Genomic DNA, 18,254 nt, shown 5'->3' on the forward strand with positions numbered 1-18,254 from the left:
AATCTCGATGAATGTCAGTGGCTGGATTTGCAGACGGGCCGAGTCCAGGAAGCCTGAATGTTGAGTCTGGCGGGAGGGAGAGGCCAAAATCTCTTGGTCTGATAAGGTGGGGATCAAAGTGAGCGATGGGCAAGGGAACCGTAACACAATTGCCCCGTCGGCGCTTTTGATTCCCTTCCTTGCCTGCCGGAAACTTTGCACCCCATTTTTTAAGTGACGCCTTCCCCCACCCAAACCTCTAATTCAACGTTTCTCCACCTCGGCAGCTTTCAGATGGGTGGACTTCAACTCCCAGAATCCCCCAGCCAGCTATAAACATCTGCGAGGAATTCCAACTAAAACCAGTTTCGAGGCTAAAACACGGGGGCTTCAAAGAGAAGAACAGATGAGAAAGGCAAGGCGGAGTACCGAATGTAACTGCATGTATTGGCAAATGACAGATAACATTACAAACAAGCAAAGCAATCCATAAATAAGATCCGGAACCACAAGGACGAGAAACGTGTTTGTTTCTTTTGAACAGAGACTGAGATTTGCAAGCTGCCGTTTAATCATCATGGCTTGTACGTACACGGGGTGATCGTAATTGCAGAAACCAAACTGAATTATTGGAAAGGACGATAATTAAACCCTCAAATCATAGAGCCAGACATCAGCTGACAGTCTCCCTTTCTTTGGGGTCTAAATCCATTTTCTTCCACTTTCTCCCTACCTGGAACGTGTTTCTGCTTCTCTATTACTGTGCTGGAAAGGAAAATCAAAGAGCTTCTATGCTTTCTTATTTCCTGGAAAAGCCATTTGGACTTTAATGTCAGGCCCTATGAAAAGACAGCACAGAAATTTGCAGACTCCAGGGATTTTAATCAGCGTTGGGAGGTTCATGGGGAGATGCGCTAAGTTTAATTGAACAGCATTCAGGTGGACCGTAGCTCTTTGTTTGACTTTTTTCTGAGATCAATGGACACACTAGTAAAAAAAAAAAAAATTATGCATTTTTTCTTTTGCATAGAGAAGAGTTTCTTTCCATTAACGTGAACGCAACTCTTAGCAAAGCACCTCCTAGATGATTTACAGGTTCCTTATTCCTTCCCCCTAGAAATGTGTATTTTCTACCCTCCAACTCTCTTCTTTTCTGCAGGTAGATTTCTTACAACTTTTCTATTAAAAAAAAATCCATAACAATAATTCTAAAAAAGAGAGGTCATAACTTTCGAGGGAAAGATGGAAAAGATCACGGGAAGGAGGGAAGAAATTATGAATGTGTAGCAATCTCAGAGACCATCTAGCTTAATCCTAGTTCTGCCATTTGAGATGCAGCTAAGGCATATATTTATTTGTTAAATTTATATCCTGTCTTTTCTCCAGGAGTTCAGTTGTGGGGTAGTTTAGGCTGAGAGGGGGGGACTGGGCCAAAATCATCCAGGGAGCTTCCATGACTGAAAATGGATTTAAACCTGGACCTACACTTCCAATACCTTCACCCTTGAACTATATCGAACTCCCTGAGCGATGGCTGACACCCTCTACTTAACTGCCTTTCTACCCATGATGTATCTACGTCCTTCATAAAAGCGGCCCTTGGAACGGCACACGTGATAGAGAAGGCCTATCTTAACCAACACGGAACAGAACCCAACTATTACTTCCTGTTTTCTGGGGCACGATGCTTCTGTTAATATAGCTGAAGGTGGCATTCGCTTTTTTAGCAGGCACGTGATGCTGCTGGCTCGATACAAGACTCATCCAGACCCTTTGAGGAAATAGAAACAGCGTGAGCCCATCATAGTTCAGAAGCACCCCCCCCCCCGCCAAGCTAGAGCCATGGAAAGTCCACCGTGGAAAGACTGAACACGCAGACGCAAAGCAGTTTGACAGTGGTCGTGCAGTCAAGTCCGGTGCAGCATAGCCTGGTGAAAATACACTTCCCAGGTGCAATGCTTCAGTGCCGAACGGGAATAAAATCCATGTAACGGTAGCACAACTCAAAATGAGCCACGGATGCTTGCGACGGACGAAGGATTCTGAGCACTGTTCCGGGCATCGTCCCTGGAGCCGGATCGATCCAACTAGCTGTGAGATACGGTGAAATATTGCTCCATCGCCCGTTTCCTTCCTCCCATGGACATTCCTCCGGCTGCGAGTCTCTTAAGGTGACGTTACCTTATCTGGGGGACGTTATTCAAGATGAGATTTTGGACCCCAGGTGTGAGTTGAACCATCAGGCACATTCCCTGGCCACAAAATAAAAAATGCTCAACTCCTCCAGGGCTCAACCGGAAGGCGTAACTGGCTTCGTTCTTTCCAGCAATAAAACAATTCGCCGTGGCGTAGCACATGCAACCAGAAGGGTTAAAAAGACAGGGTCGGAGGTCGTGCCCAGGATATATTTCTTGCACAACTTGGGAGCATTTGGCCCTTCAAAGCTGGGAGCAAACCAAGTTGGGGAGGGTGACCAGGAAGCCAGATGAAGTCCCCATGACTTAGAGGGACTTTCTTAAATTCCACTTCCAGACGAGAATAAACTCTTCGATTGCTATATCTCTCCAGACAAAGCATTTGTTCTCCTTGCACCTGCCTTAACTCTTACTGGCTCTCCCCCCCTGCTTAAAGCTTGTGTTCTTTTAGAAATGACCAAAAGACCAACCTTGGGTTTACGGTTGGACAGCCTGGTGACCTAGAGGAGGAAAAACGCATGTGTGAGGCATCCAGACAGAGCCCTACGTCTCTCTCCTGCAACCTGGGGTCAATCTGCATGGCCAAGAGAATTTGTAGGAGCGGCTGGATGCGTCCAAAGCCCGTTATTTAAAAAGGGGGAGAAATGAAAAAGAGATTGTTGGCAGTATGATGGAATCCATTCCTCCGCTAGGGATCTGGTCTATAGCAAGAGAATCGTTATGGCAAGGAGCACGGCGCCTGAAGCCGTCAGAGCGAGCTCCAGAATCCTTCCGCTGCTGAGACTGACTTCGAAAGCCGTAATTTCCTCCTTGTAACCTTCTTCTCTAGCAGTGCATTTGAAGACCCCCTCATCCATCGGCAGGTCCTGGCCAAAGCGGAGTGTGCACGATTGATCTTCCATGGAACAGGGGTAAACCTTGCTGTCCTTGACCCAACTGTAGGTGGCGTGGTGTGACCTCAGAGGGCAGGGCAGGTAGACGTAAGCCGTGCGATCCACGTTGACTTTCTTGATGGCAGCCTGGGCTAATTTTCCTACCGTGTCCGGCATTTAGGGAGAGAGGAAGGGTAAGGCAGAGACCCCCCCAAGCAAGGAAAAGGAATAGCTTTCAGGTCCCTCACGAGAGTGGTCAAATTAAAATGCTTGTGAGGGTGGGTCGGAGGGCAGGGCGCGACCCAGCTCAACCCTTCTCAATTGCAGTGCCAGAAATATTGAGGGCGAGGATGCGCCAGGTGAGACCGACCAGCCCTACCCGTCCTAGGAATGCTTTGAGCGCCTCCTCAAAGGGGGCATAATCAAAAGCAAATTTAATCAAGCCAACTTCCTCACTGGTTATCTTGGTCCTTCCTGGCTTAGAGGTCAACATCTGGCTCCAAAGCCAACGATGGTCCCACGTCCCAATCCTACTGCATTGCTTCTATAACCATATTCCAGACACTTTTCAGAGGTTTGGCCATTATATTTATGGGGCGCTATCCTTCTAGAAGGACAGGAAGGCCTGGCGCAATATGGTTCATGGGGTCACGAAGAGTCGGACACGACTTAACGACTAAACAACAACAACAACATCCTTCTAGACCTGCCCACCCTCCTAAGGTCTGTTTTAGAGGTCCTCCCTTAGGTTGCATCCATGGCTCCTGTGTGATCGATCGATCATGACAAGACAGAGAGACCCTTTAAGGCCACGTGCACCAACACGACAAGTCCCTGCCAGAAACAGATTTACCTTCAGCTGTTTTGCACGCCTGCGTGGTGCTTGGTGCATCCAGGCTCTGAATCAACCTGTTGAAGGACAGCAGGGGAACATCTCAAGAACTTTGCTGCACCGAGGCAAGGTGCCAGCTAGTTCAGCACCTCGCTTCTGCCTAGTGAACAATCTCATACTTGGTGTTAACTAAACACTTAAGTCACACAAGACTGCTCTGGGCGTCAGAGGATCATGCACAGAGCGTTCTCCCTCCCCCAAGACCCCACTTCCGTTCCTGCTGCTTTTCGGCAGACCTGTTGGCGTGGTTTTCCTGGGAGACGGCAGAACAACTCTTTCCAGCTGCGTCCCACCCACAGTAAGGGTCCCGGGCCAAGATGCACCTCCAGCAATTTTCATTATACTGGCTGCAGTCTTTCAGGGGCAGACGCGTCACTTCAAACTCGGTGCTCACGTAGAGATGGCCCTACCGGAGACAAAATGGATTCTAGTGCAAGAGGAAGAAAGGAACTCAGTCAAGGAGGCTGTGGAGATCCTGTCTGGTGCTAGGAAATGGGACACCCTTCCCTGTTTCAAACCCTTCATACGTTGAATCTTGGTGATAGATTTATTCGGGTAAGAGATGAAGATAGCAAAGTTGGTTCCTTAGCCATGGGAATAAAAACATATTAGGAAGGAAGTCCCTATTCTGTTTGCTATCTAGGACCACCTCCAGATTTGGGAAATGCATCTCTTGAAAGGGAACGTTGCAAGCTAAGAAGGGTGCCCCTATATGGATCCCTTGACATTACTGGCAATGCAACTTTACCTTCTTTCAGGGAGTGGAAGTCAAATGCCAACTCTCTTTTTTGTTGGCCGCCCAACCCAGAGAGCTGGGAGATATTAGCTGTGATGGTGCCCCATATTTGCCCCAAAATGCCACCAACAGGTCCTTCCTTCCCCTTACCGTGGTGGCATCCAGAATCATGTTCCTGACAGGTGCTTCATTCTTGAAGGGGCTGATCTCAGCAATGATCACCGTCCGTTCTTTGCTTCGGAGAACTTTATGAATCTTCCCTTTTGCTGTCACCGCAAGAAAAGCAGAACTCTGGTTTAGAGGGAGGGGGCTGAATGCTTTACTAGATAACCCTTGGGTCTAATCCAGCCAAGGGGTGAGAATGGCTTGCCTCGAAGGGTGGGGTCCTTTCAAGTACTTTTGCAGAATCAAGAGGGCTTCAGCTGAGAGTGGATGCAGAACCTCAATAGGTTCCTTCAAAGTCTAGCCCCATTCTTAATCCTGGTTGGAGCTGAAGAAGGTCTTTTGGTCACCCACTTCCTTCCCCAGCAAACTCACCAGTTCCAAGGAAGAGGACGTCATGGGAGACGTTGCTGGCATCCCGTACTTTGTCCACCACTACCTGAGTGTAGGAGTCGTTCGTCTGAAGGACATACAGCGGTTGCTTCTCATCTGGGTAGATAACGGTTTCTAACTCCGGGTGATCTTTAATGAAGGTCACCATTCTGGAGACGGAGCTGGAATCTGGTACAACACACTGAGTTTGGAGAAGAAAAGAGGAAGAGAAACTAGAGGAACGTAGCAAATTTTAACCAAAATTCTGTCCGATAGAATTTTATAGAATGTAGAAAAGTTGTTTCATGCGGTTATTTTGCTGGCCAATTAACTATGGGCTGTTTTCAAAAAGCAGGTTAGAAAACCCTCTCAATCTTAACTTGCCAACTGTAGGGCAAGTCCCCAATATTTTAAATGATCATTGAATGTTATAATGGCAGAAACGTTCAGGGCAGGAAGAAAAGAATTAAGTAGCAATTAGACACCCAGGATCTAATTCCTGCTGTATGGTCTTGGATGAGTCCTAACCTGTCTTACACTTTTATTATGAGGATAAACGCAGCAGGGGAAGACTATTTTTAATCCCAAGATCCTGGAAGGAGGGTGGGAAAATAAAAACCAGCTAAAATCCATCAACAGTGCAATAAAGCCCTTCACTCCAAAATCAAAAATCAAGGAATTCTTCAAGATCTGTTGCCAGGTATTAAATGGTCAAGCAGAGTTTTCCACCGACAAGGCTGCTTTTCAATCTACAAATTACAAAGAAATCTGAGATTCGGTCTTGCTTAAAAAAAGAAAAGAAAATGTCAAAGTCTCGGGAAAGTATCATCTGAGAAGGAGAAATGCAGTACAGGAGATACCATTTAAATCTTTCAGTTCTTTATTCCAAGCTCTCTTCTAGTGATTTGCTCCCCAGAGTGGAAAAGACACAGGATATATTTCAGATTTACTGTATATTTTTTCCCCACAGACCTGCACAGAGCTGGGGCCCCAAATTTGTCTGGGAGAGATTTTCAGGTGTTCCTGTTCGAAAACAACACCACCAGCAAAATGAGAGTCTCGGATGAACCTTACCGTGCCAGGTCTGGGATGAGGAATGGAGCCTGTAGCATCCTTGAATTTGGACTTTTCAAGATTGGAGCTGATTTCCTTCATCGAGTATGAACAAACAGCTGAAGAGCCCCTTGGGAGAAATAAAGCAGAAGTAAATTAAAAAAAAAAAACGACGACGGGGTGAGTTTTGCATCGATGTATCCTCTGGAAATGTGTGCAAAATGATCGCAGCCTGAGAATTTCAGGACCACGGACAGCACCCGAGTAGCCGAGTTGCTCCGACAGAGAAGGGGTTCAAAGGCGATGTTAAAAAGATAGTTTTCATGTCGTTTAGGTCGAACCCAGGAAGTTTAGGTTGAACTTCAGGTAGCTGAGGTTGCTCCATCGGGTTCAGATTAGATGTCCTCTTTCCCTACCAAGTTCATTCCAGCATAAGTTCCATCCCAACTTTAGAAGATCTTACTGACGTTGGCACACCCTCAACAGAGCCAAGAACGCAGCCAACAGGATTCTGGATCCCACCTTCCTTTCAGCTTTATGGCATTTCTCGCCGCTCACCATGGGCTGGAGAAGACCCCGTATAACACCGCCTTGGTCTGGCCAGCCTCTCTGAGGACAAAGGCATCCTGCAGCTGGTGGAAAAGCGTGGGTTCGTGGGGGCGTCCACACACCAGCCTTGCTTTGAGGAAGGTGCTCCAGGAATCAGCCAGGACTGGCTTCTCTCCCTGATCCACCTGAACACCAGAGGAGATAAAGGCACAAAGTCTCGTTCCTTGGCCACCTTCAACACCCATTCTAGTTTCTTTCTGTCCTATAAACACAACCTCCCTTCCCATGATCTGAAACTGAATCCAGCCTCCTTTAAGCTCAGTTTTATTTCCCCTGGATGGGCTCAGGCTCCCACGTTTTCCAAAGGTGCTCTTGCGATCAATCAAATCCCCATCCTGCACGTTGCTCTGTCCAGCCATTGCACCCAATCTTCCCCTGCACCCAAGACAGAAAGAAAACGCTTCCCAAACCGCCCTTCTCCTTCGTACCTTGCAGACACGTCCAAGCCAAGTTTTGTAGGGCTCCTCGTCCAGCCCAGCTGACTGGTTGACCTCATTGTAGAAGAAGAAAATTTCGTCTTCCTTCCGGTCTTCATGCGGGAACAGAGCCGCTCCTGCAAATTCGGCGTCTGTAGCAGAAAGATCAGGGTGAGTCAAAATCATCATCATCATCATCATCATCATCATCATCATCATCATCATCATCCACAGATCAGCTGCTCTGACCCACCGACTGCCCACGCGCTCTGCGACGTGAGCATCTCCCTGACTTTTTAAAGAGTTTCCAGCCTTTGTGAAATCACGCCTCATGAGGACTAGAAGCTCCTTTTGGAAACGAGGCGGGTCCTTCTCGGGATTCCACGGACGCAGAGCTGGACAAATTAAAATAAGTCAGCCAAACACCCCAAGAATAACGTTTCATTATGCGCACTTATTTCGTTTTCAGGGAAGTGGGAAAAGCAAAGAAGGGCAATTCTTACGGCTTAGCCAACTCTCCCTCGTCTTGATCCCTTTTTTCCGTCCGTAACTCCGCTGGATGGAGCTTTTGTTCCCGGATAAGGCGGAATAAAGGCTGTCTTCTGGAATAGGGAGATGGGAGAAAAGCTGGTTAGGAATGCTATTCTTTAATGTTAGAAATGTGGAATCCTTCCTGCATTATCCTGATTTGCACACAGCCTTCTCTGCCTGAGGCCGGGAAAAAAAAATCAAGCCTGAGATTTGGAAAGACATTCGGAAAGGAGACATTCCTTCTGTAGGAACATGGCTTTTATTGCATTGCAGTCGCAGCTGAATCCCTATTTATTCTCGTTTTGCTGTGAAACCGCCCAGCGAGAGCTAAATTTGAAATATAAATACAGAAATAAATACTTTTTGGGTTCTTCCGAGCCCTTACCGATGGCAATGGATACGGCATTTTGGGAGGGCGAGCCTGAAACGATGCTGTCTCCTTGCACGGTGACAAATTGGCCCTGGCTGGTTTTCTGCAATGTCGAGTTGACCTGGAAGAAGAAACCGAGACCGGCGTGCCCATAAACGCCGTTGGGATCCGAGAACGCCCTCCTATTGATTCCTGTTGCCCCCCATTTCTCAACCCCCCGTTGGCATCTGATGCCCACCCCCTTACCAGAATCCAGCATTTGGGGAAACCTGCGTTCGTTCCACAGACTAGGGTATTATTCTCCACCCTTTCAATCAGCTGGATGAAGTTATCGCAATGTCCCTGCGGAGGGCAGAACGGGAAAAATAAATCCAATTAAATCAGATCACATCACAGGAGCAAGAGGCTGGGACAACCCCAAACTTCCAATGCCCTATTTTTTTTAATAGGGAAAAAAGGTGCTTTCAAGCCCCCACCCCACCCCACCCCAAAGAGACTGTAGGGCTCTATGCAGGAATACACGCATTTGCTTTTAAAGGGCGGATTGGCGTGAAGACTCACCCAGCTGCAAAAATGTGGGATCTGGCATTTCTTTGTTCCTTGCTTATTTTTATAAATTGCGCTTCAACGGGAAACTGATCGTCCGTAGACGTGTGGACAAGGGATTTGGGTTGAGCGAGCACACGTCTTGGCCGTCAGGGCCCGCCAGCTATTCATGCTCCCTGTGCTGGCTAACAACATCCTGACCAGGTTGCTAGTCCTCAGTGTTGTTGTTGGTACCGATGCTGTGTTCAGTGTTCACCCACCACATCGGTAGAGCCACACTTTAAGGACAGGGCAAGCTCTTAGTGACAGGTATAAAGTCCTGTATTTCTCAACCTTGGCCCCTTTAAGATGTGTGGACTTCAACTCCCAGAATTCCCCAGCCAGCTATGCTATGCTATGCTGGCTGGGGAATTCTGGGAGTTGAAGTCCACACATCTTAAAGGGGCCAAGGTTGAGAAACACTGACCTAGTGTATTTTTCCAAAGGCTGAGCAGTGAGCAAGGAGATGATATAAAATGTGCAGGGCCAGATTGCACATATGGAAAGATTCCTGTTGTTTTCCTGCAAGGATGCTAAGCCTGCTAGAAGATCTCTGGGCCTGGCAACGTTGGGAAGCATTCACCCTCTTGAACTGTACATCGTCTTTTTATACGGCCTTCTTATTAGCTAAGGTTAATATGGATATTTACATTTTTACTGCTCTTACTGTTTGGGATTTTCATCGCGAGCCGCCTGGGGTCCCCCTCGGGGGGAGATGGGCGGCATATCCATTTCATAAAATCAAATATCAAGCAAGATCAATAAGTAATGGGGGGGTAAAGCTTTGCCAAGCGGCCGCGCTGGGCTTCGGGGAGTGCAACCCGTGTCCGTTCTGATGCAAAGCCTCTCCCACCGTCGCCCTCCCTTGCAGACCAATTCTGCCCCTTTCAATTCGCCCGGCTCACCTTCGCCGCCTTTTTACAATCCTTCTCCGCTTTCTCTTCCACGCGCACCGGGACCTGGGCACCACAGAGAGATGCAAGATGAGCCCTGCGGGCAGGACGCCCTCCCCATACCGTGAGCGTCCGATTTCCCAAACGCCGACGGACAATTCAAAGCGACCCCCTCTTTTCTTCTGACTGTACCCTCTCTCCCCCTGCTTTATTATTGCAACTGGTAAAATATTCCTGTCTGCAAGAGCGGGCTAAAAAAACGGGCACTGAGCCAGCCGATCAGCTCATAAAGCCCCAATGGCCCACGCTGAGATGAAGAACGGGCACGGGCAGATTTAAAATTGGAGTTTGATGGAGAACGCCAAACCGGAGGCTGTAAGCCGAAACGTCTGCCTCCTCTCCCCACTTGGCAATGGGGATGCACTGAGAAAAGAACCCATCCTCGGGGACTTTTTCGCCATAGAGGATTTGGGGGTGGGGGTTACCTGGGTGGGGGTGATTTCTGAGCCCACAAAGGTCAGGATCCAGACTGTCCCTCGGCCCCCCACCACCACCTGAGGGGACCCGGCCTCGTGAAACATGGCCATCAGCCGTTCTTTCTGGTTGAACGTTTGGATCATGGCGTCTGAACGAGAAGAAGAAGAGGAAGAAAAAAACATGGAGCAAAATCAAGAAAGGGAGAAGATCTGCTTGTTAAAAACAGCCCCACCGATCTGAGTGGGATGAGACTAAATTTGAAATAGAAATAAATAAATAGAAACACACAAAGGAAGGAAGGAAGGAAGGAAGGAAGGAAGGAAGGAAGGAAGGAAGGAAGGAAGGAAGGAAGGAAGGAAGGAAGGAAGGAAGGAAGGAAGGAAGGAAGGAAGGAAGATCCACCCCCAGGAGCCCAACTAGGGGTTCAAAGCCACCCCCATGTCCCACCCGAGCTTGGCTTCGTGCAATGGAGCCACGGTGGGCACCCTTGTAAGCCAATCTCACGAGTGGGCATCTTTTTCACGCCAGGCTGGGGTTCAGCCGGGTATCCAGCCACTTCTGGCCCGGGACCGGGCACCGAGGAGCAAGGAAGGTGGTGGAGAAATTGGAGGATTCGGCCTGGAAACTCAGCAAGTTGCCGCAGAGAGGCATAGGGAGGGCGGAATTTCTTGGCCGATGCTCTTTCCAGGCTGCCCCAGCACAATAGCCAACGGGAGAAGGTGGTGTCAGCTGCCGTCACCAGATCACAAAGTAATGCCACCAAACCCCTCCTCAGGTCAGAGTTATTAACGGACTTAAATCGCTTCCTGGAACAGGATGAATGGTTCCAGGAGAATAAGGAAGAACTGACCCAGAGGGAAGGGGCATGGTGGAAAGCAGATAGACTGTACGGGCCCCTGGAGGCTCGCAATCTGGTACTACAAAGGTGCCATGATGAGAAAACAGCAGGACACTTTGGCTTTGTCAAAACTTTACATCTACTCCGCCGGCAATTTTAGTGGCCGTCTCTCAGAAGGGATGTGGCGGAATGTGTAAATACCTGTCCTGTAGGTGCTATGGCCAAAAGGCAAGGGGGGACACCACGGGGGTTGTTGCAACCGGTGCCAAGCCCTGAAAAACCATGGAAAGAAATAGCCATGGATTTTATGGTAGGCCTGCCAGAGAGCAGGAAAATGACTGTAGTTTGGACTGTTACTGATCTCTTCTCTAAACAAACTCACTTCATCCCGTGCAAAGCCATCCCCTCCGCGCCTGAACTGGCTGCCTTGTTTATCCAGCACATATACAGATGACACGGGTGTCCTGAAAGAGTGATCAGCGACCGGGCGGTCCAGTTCTCATCTAAATTCTGGAGGGCATTTTTAACCCTTTGGGGGTCCAAGCAAGCAATGAGCTCTTCCTTTCATCCGCAGACGGCCGGAGCGACGGAGAGGAGGCATGCGGGGTTGGAGCAATATTTGCGATGTTTCATAAACCCTCAACGGGACAATTGGGTGGAATTGTTACCTTATGCTGAAGTGGCTTACAATAGTCCTGGGCTATCACCTTTCCAAATTGTATCAGGGCACGGCTTTGTACCTATACCTGAACTTCCTCACGCTCAGACAGGGGTTAAAACCGTGGGGTAACAGGATAAGGCAATTGTGGCCAATCGCTGAAAAAGCGATTGCAAGAGCTAGAGAAAGTTACAAAGCCCAGGCAGATGAGAAGAGAGCCCCCCACGAACCATGGAAAGTGGGGGACAAAGTGTGGTTATCGACCAAGAATCTGAAATCTTCCAGAGCATGTAGAAAGCTTGATAATAAATTCATCGGACCTTTCACGGTGGATAGAGTAATCAACCCTGTTTCGGTACGCTTGAACCTCCCCAAAACCCTCAGGAAGATTAACCCTGTCTTGCACAGTGAACTATTGAAACCCTGCAAGGAATCTGATAAATGGAGGCCATCAGTGGCCCCTCCTGACCCTATTATGATCGAGGGGGGACAACACTTTGAGATCAGGGAAATATTGGACTCTAGAAAATTCAGAGGAGACATTCAGTATTTGGTACATTGGAAACATTTCCCTAAAGCGTTGGCTGAATGGGTCTCCAAAAGACATGTTAGAGCTCCTGACTTACTTTGGGACTTTTATAAAAATTACCCTAACAAACCCAGGTAACCTTGTTGGATTCTAGGGAATGTATGTCTTCATAATTCCAGTTCCTCTTTTTCTTATTTCTGGGGTGCCAGGCCATCGTGGGGAAGAGGGGTTTTTTGGGGGGGGAGCATGTCAGAACCTGCATCACCCAACTCTTGATGTTTTCCATTGTATCGCATTCGTTGGGAGTTGGAGTGATTTGTTTCTGCCACTTGTAACTGGGGGTGGTGGTGCTGTTAATGGTTGTAAGGGGAGCTGGGAAGCAGCTTAACCATATATGGGGAAGTTTCCCCAAGGCTTTAGCTTTAGCAATGTTCTGTTTACAAGCTACATGTACCACGTAATAAAGAAGTATTTTTCTGAACCAAGCCTGGTTGCGTGAGCATGCTTCAGAATGGGGAGTTGGACATTGTGGACTTGACACCCCCTTTGCAGGATAAAGCTGCGGGCCTCTGAAAGAGGTGGGTGGAAGCCAAGGCCGCCACCGCGGCGTTCCGCCTGCAAAAGGCCACCTCGGTTTGTTTTTGCTGGCCGGGATGCACGGAGCCGCCCCAGCCCGGGCGGGAGGGATGCTCTGGGTACCGGGCGGTTGCAATCGAATCCATTAGGCAAATGGATGCTCTCCCCGAGACGCTGCCCAGTTGGGCCCTGGCAAAGTGCACAATGTGCCAGCGAGGAAAAGGGACCACACCCTTCTGTTGTTCGAGCCCTCTCCGTTTCACCCCCCCCCCCGTTTCTCGGTCACGTCTGTGCCAAGCGCACGGGGCGGGAGGGGAGCAGCGATCGAGGTCTGCAGGGGTGAGTCACCGGGGAGGCAACCAACACAGCAATGAATCCAGAGCTTCGTGGCCCCCCCTCCAGCTCCCCCCCCCCCCGTGCCAGTATCTCTGTTTTATCTGCATTGCAGAGAGAGCCCAACTGGGGTTGACCTCACAGAGAAAAATATCTTCCTCTCGCGCACGGCGGAGACGCGCCAAAGGCCAGTTCATGGCGTTCAGCTGTCCTTGCGGGGGGGGGGGTTAATTCAAATTAAACCAAACCCAGATTTCCTGCTGGCTCCGAGGCCTGCTCCCAGGTAGAAACCCCCCTCACCCTTCTTTCTCGACAGGGAATGTCTGAATAGTTGCAGAGGTGAGGATTTGTCTTTGCAGCTCGGGCAGGAATGGAAATGCCCTCCGCTCGCCGTATTGCCAATGGATTGGGACCTACGACGGTTTGCCCTTTTTTTTAGAAAAGGGGTTTTTTTTTTGGTTTTTCCCCTCCAGTCCTTCTTTTCATAGGAGGAAATAGGCCTGATTTGGGGCTCGTTTTGGCTTTCGGTGGCTAAATAGAGCTTCCAGTCGGAAAGGCAGTCTACCTGTCGTTCTTAGCCACAGGAAGGGAGGCTTTGCTCTCCGGGGGGGCTTCTCAGAAGGATCTGGTCGATCCCTGTGGGGAGGCTGGATTGCACAGCCTGATCCGACTCGTTTTAGTAACCGGTGGATTGAGGATTAGAAGGGAAGATGATTTTTTACTGAGGTTTTAATTTCTTTCCTCCTGTTGGTGTTGTGACTCAGTTGCATCGTCTGAGTCGGACAGACAGATAAACCGGATGGCTGTTTACTCCGCAGAGCTTTTGTAAACCCCTCCGAACTGTTTTGACTGCAGTGGCATGAAAACATCCAGAAACAAATCAATACAGTCAACCTCCATGGACAGACGCAGTATATCTGAACAGTCAGTGCTCCAGAGAAAGCAACCGAGCCTCTTCTCATTTTTCTCCGCCCCCATCCCCGCTTTTGGGGCCTTGTTCACAGGTTTAGGGATTCAGCCAACTTTTATTTAAATGTTATGGCTTTTCTCGCCCCTCCCCACGGGCTGGAGAAGCCCCCCGGCTTCGAAACAGGGCCGGGACAGGCAGAGGTGGCCAGATTGGCCACCTCGCCCCCTTAGGAGCCACTCTGCGGGGGGAAAGGGGGGGAAAGGGGGGGACCCCCCCAGCGCAACTTCTGGGGCTTGGGCGCCTCGCCAGGCGGCGCATGAAGCAGACCGGCTGGAGCCAAACAGCCATGCTCTGCAAAAGGGGACGCCAGAGCCCCCCTTCCATCTCTCGCCCTCCGTGCAGAAAGCTTCTGTTAGGGCAGTGTTGTCCAAGCTTGGCCACTTTAATATGAGTGGACTTCAACTCCCAGAATTCCCCAGCCAGCCATGCATGGCTGGCTGGGGAATTCTGGGAGTTGAAGTCCACTCATATTAAAGTGGCCAAGCTTGGACAACACTGTCTTAGGGAGATGCATCGAGATGGGCTCTCCACGCTGCAAAAGATGGAGTCTGGGACTCTTTCCGCCCAGGAAAGGCTTTTTAAAAGAGACCCCGGTTGCTGCCCGAGCGGCTGGCACAATCATCTGCGCCGGTGAACGTGCTTGGCTTCGAAGCCAGAGGTGCTGCACCCCGCGTGGGCTGTATCTGGATTCCCGTGGCTCCGTGGCTTCTGCTGAATCAAGCCCCCGCCGGCCTCTGTCGGGGCCTCGCGAGGGACTTGCGCACTCGTGCCCTGCGAGGGGCATGCCAGGGCAGTGTGCCAACCCAACGTCTCTTTCCCTGTCTGAATTTAGGGGTCGGTTAGTTCCAGGGGGAGGCAGAAGGCGGCAACTCCCAGCCCAGGCCCCCCTTCTGCACCCTGCCAAGGATGAAAAGCCATTTTTCTATTCTATTCTATTCTATTCTATTCTATTCTATTCTATTCTATTCTATTCTATTCTATTCTATTCTATTCTATTCTATTCTATTCTATTCCTCCCCTGGCCAGAACCCTTCGAAAGCTCTCGGTGGGGCCACATTTGCAAAAGAGAAGCCGGTTTCACCAAAATGCCAAAAAGTTCCTTCCCGTCTAGCCTCCCCCCCCAACTCCGACACCTTTTGCTTCAACCGATAAGGAGTCAAGGCGGAAGAGGCGGCTCAGGGCAAGCGAGCCAAGCTACGTGAGGCTAGAGAAGCGAGCCGTCAGACTTAAAGGAAGTGGGCGCTTTGACATCTCTCTCTGCGTGTGCTTTGCTGGGGGTGTCACACCAGTTCTCCCCAGCTAAGGATGGCTTTAAAAAACAGGTGGTTTAAAATGTAAACTGGCTTTCTTCTTTTAAAAGGAGAAGCTGGTTTCTGCTTCCAAATCATAAGCCACCCGGCCCCACCCAGAAACATTTCCCCCTAATTCAGGCTGAGCGTTTTTCCTTAAAATTGCTGCCTTTCTCTCCTCAAAGAAGGGGGCTTGAGAGATCGAGACCCCCGAAATATGCCTCTGTGCCTACCCATCCTTTAGATTTTCCAAGAAAGGAAAGAGCGTGAACTCGAGTCATCTTAGAGAATGTTTTTAAAACTTACAAGAGCACTTTTACTCTCTTACACCTTCTTGGGGGCCTCGTTGGCCCTTCCCTGCAGGTCACATCCTGCTTCTAGTCCTCAAGAATTTCTCTAAAGGCTCTCCATGCATTTCTAAGACCCTTCTCTTCCAGTGCCCCCTTGGCAAGCCAACTGTGGATTGCAAAGGTCATTTTGTTGGAAGAAGGGGCAGTATTTATCTCCACTTGGTAGCCCCTCTGTCCACCCAGGCACCATACACAGGGTTCCCTCCCCTACTTTTTAGCCACAACAGCCCTGTGAGGTAGGTGAGGCCCAAAGCCCCCCAAGAGGCTGAGTCGGGGAGGGGGGACCCCAGCTTGGTCTTTCCAGATTGAATCCATTAAGGTGAGTCTCGACCATATGGAATAAGCGGACCCAGTTTTACCACGTACGTGACTCGGCCACGGAGGAGAAATCGGTCAAACCCAAACGCAACCCTCGCTGAGCCAATGAGCCAGAAACTCAAATTGCTTTCTCAGGCTTGCGAAGCATTTTTCAGGAGGAGGAGAGGATTTGGGGCAGACGTTGAAAAAACTTCCTCGGTTCTGCAACAGGGTCAGGCTTGGCTGGATGATGGGTTGATTTTCTCTCTCTCTTTCTCTCTGCCTTTCCTCTTTTCCCCCAATCTATCCTGCCTTAATTCCATGCATTCATTCAATGAGCAAACAGGGAATATCGGTCCTCTGTTCTTCGGAGGACAAGGGTAAGCGGCGAGGGTTCGCTCAGTCAACATCTGGACTTTTTAAAGGCTTGGCATTTAGAAATCCAACCTACGCCTCTCCAAGGCAAGCTGTGCAATATGAAAGTGGGGTGCATAATAATAATAATAATAATAATAATAATAGTAGTAGTAGTAGTAGTAGTAGTAATAATAATAAAAAAATAATGGAACAACAACAGGAAAAAAAGCTCGCTTTGTGAAACCAAAATAATAATAGGAAAACAAGCTCGCCTTTTGGGATCAAAATAATAAGAACAGGAAAAAGGGTCCCCTTTTGGAAGAATCATCATCGCCAAAAAAAGGGCTCCCCTTTTGGAATCGTAGCAAAAAAAGGCTCACCTTTTGGGATCAGCTTTAGCCGGGGGACGTTTTGAGAGACGCCGCCGAGGCAGAAGAGCGCGAAGAGGCAGAAATGGGGCAGCCCCATCATTTTTCGGGGGGCGCCGGGCGGCTTGACTCTGCAGAAGAGGCGAATCTCAAAGGACGGAGCTGCGGCGGGAGGTTTCTAGCCAGAGGACCTCTTTCTGCCTGGAGCCAAAGCCGGTTTGCGTCTCCCTCCCCGCTCTGTTTTCTAATTTATAGACCAATTAAAAAAAAAAAAAGGAGGAAGGAAAGAGCGAGAGAAAGAAAAGGCGATCCATCAAGAGGTGGGAAGCGTCAGCATCACTCCCTCAAGCGGCCGGCGGGGAAGAGGAGACCCAGAGACCATGCCGGGGCCCAGAACAGACCCCCCCCCAGCAGCAGGGAAAACCTGAAACTGAAAAACAGGACCCCAAACCCGAAGACATTAAATGGGGGGGCATTAACCGCACCCCCCCGCAGGGAAATCCCAAGTGGAGAGGGGGGTTGTGGCAAAGATGGAGATTTTTAAAAAACATTTTGGGGGGCGGATGAGTCAAACAGGACTGCCTGGGGTGCAAACCTCAAATATTTGCGGGGGTCCTGAAAGCAGATGTTCCCAGATGTTCAGAGACAGACTCTCTGGGGCGGACGATGCAGAATGATCACAAACCTTCCTTTTGAGGGGAAACGGTGGTGCGCATCGGCACATCGGGTTTTAAAACAGGGTGGTGCAAAGCCCCTTTCCCCCCACATCTGGATGGATGGATGTCTTTTTTCAGCGAGGAAAGGGGGGCGCAGTGGGAAAAGGGGGAGGTTTGTAGCCCACAGAGGATGTTTGCTGATTCCCCCCCGGGAGTGGAGGAAGTCAGGCAAGGGCCCCATAACCGCTTGCATGGGGCGCCCCGACATCAACCGCCCCACTGAGGATTTGCAGGCCAGAAGGCTGGATTTTGGGAAGAGCCAGGCTGCCCAGAAGCCCCCAGACAGCAATGTGGGGGATACCTGGTGGGCCCCAGGCCTGCAGGGGCCACCTTTTTGAAGCACCCATCTTTCTGGTGGGCTGGGAGTGATGCTGAACCGCCCAGTGCAGTTGCTTGGGGCCACTCCGAGCTCGAGTGCTGGGGTTTGGGGGGGCGGGGGGCTTATTGCCCGCAAGAGGAGCAGAAGGGGGCTTGGCTCTTTGGGGCTCGGCGGCGTCTCTCAAAACGTTCCCCTCTCAAAACGTCCTGGAAATGGGCGCATCAACCCGGAAACAAAAACCTTGTGATTGGAATCCAGCACTGAATTTTCTGTGGTTTTCAAATCAGAGAGACCAGCAGAGAGACCAGCAGTAGGCTCATGTTTGCACCCTTCTTTTTTCCTTCCATCTGTTTTCCTTCCTTCCTTCCTTCCTTCCTTCCTTCCTTCCTTCCTTCCTTCCTTCCTTCCTTCCTTCCTTCCTTCCTTCCTTCCTTCCTTCCTTCCTTCCTTCCTTCCTTCCTTCCCTCCCTCTCTCTCTTTCTTTCTTTCTTTTTCTTTCTCTTTCTTTCTTT

At 49.7% G+C, this 18,254-nt stretch overlaps 1 protein-coding gene across 1 annotated transcript; it reads right to left on the reverse strand.

Moving 5' to 3' along the window:
• Nucleotides 1-412: 412 nt before the first annotated feature.
• LOC103052205 (semaphorin-7A-like) lies at nt 413-16,912 on the reverse strand. The gene is made up of 14 exons (XM_007428810.3): nt 16,720-16,912; nt 10,151-10,290; nt 9,678-9,731; nt 8,434-8,529; nt 8,203-8,308; nt 7,790-7,888; nt 7,299-7,438; nt 6,820-6,995; nt 6,283-6,391; nt 5,212-5,410; nt 4,825-4,940; nt 4,175-4,344; nt 3,900-3,955; nt 413-3,207 (listed from the first exon to the last, which is right to left on the reverse strand). The coding sequence occupies exons 1-14, from the start codon at nt 16,808-16,810 to the stop codon at nt 2,876-2,878; spliced, it is 1,884 nt and encodes a 627-aa protein (XP_007428872.2). The 5' UTR covers nt 16,811-16,912; the 3' UTR covers nt 413-2,875.
• Between the last annotated feature and the right edge of the window lie 1,342 nt (nt 16,913-18,254).

Source organism: Python bivittatus, unplaced genomic scaffold (genome assembly GCF_059951505.1).
Source record: "Python bivittatus isolate LINGU-HERP-01145 unplaced genomic scaffold, Pbiv_v1 ctg000180_np1212, whole genome shotgun sequence".
In the NCBI taxonomy this organism is placed as follows: domain Eukaryota; kingdom Metazoa; phylum Chordata; class Lepidosauria; order Squamata; family Pythonidae; genus Python; species Python bivittatus.

Excerpts from the sequence above, each read along its gene's own strand:
- LOC103052205 (XM_007428810.3), bottom strand. The coding sequence starts at position 16,810 with ATGATGGGGCTGCCCCATTTCTGCCTCTTCGCGCTCTTCTGCCTCGGC. Across the intron at positions 8,530-9,677 it reads ATTGTAAAAAGGCGGCGAAG|GGACATTGCGATAACTTCAT; the intron begins GTGAGCCGGGCG and ends TGCCCTCCGCAG. Across the intron at positions 4,941-5,211 it reads CGTCCTCTTCCTTGGAACTG|CAAAAGGGAAGATTCATAAA; the intron begins GTGAGTTTGCTG and ends TTGCGGTGACAG.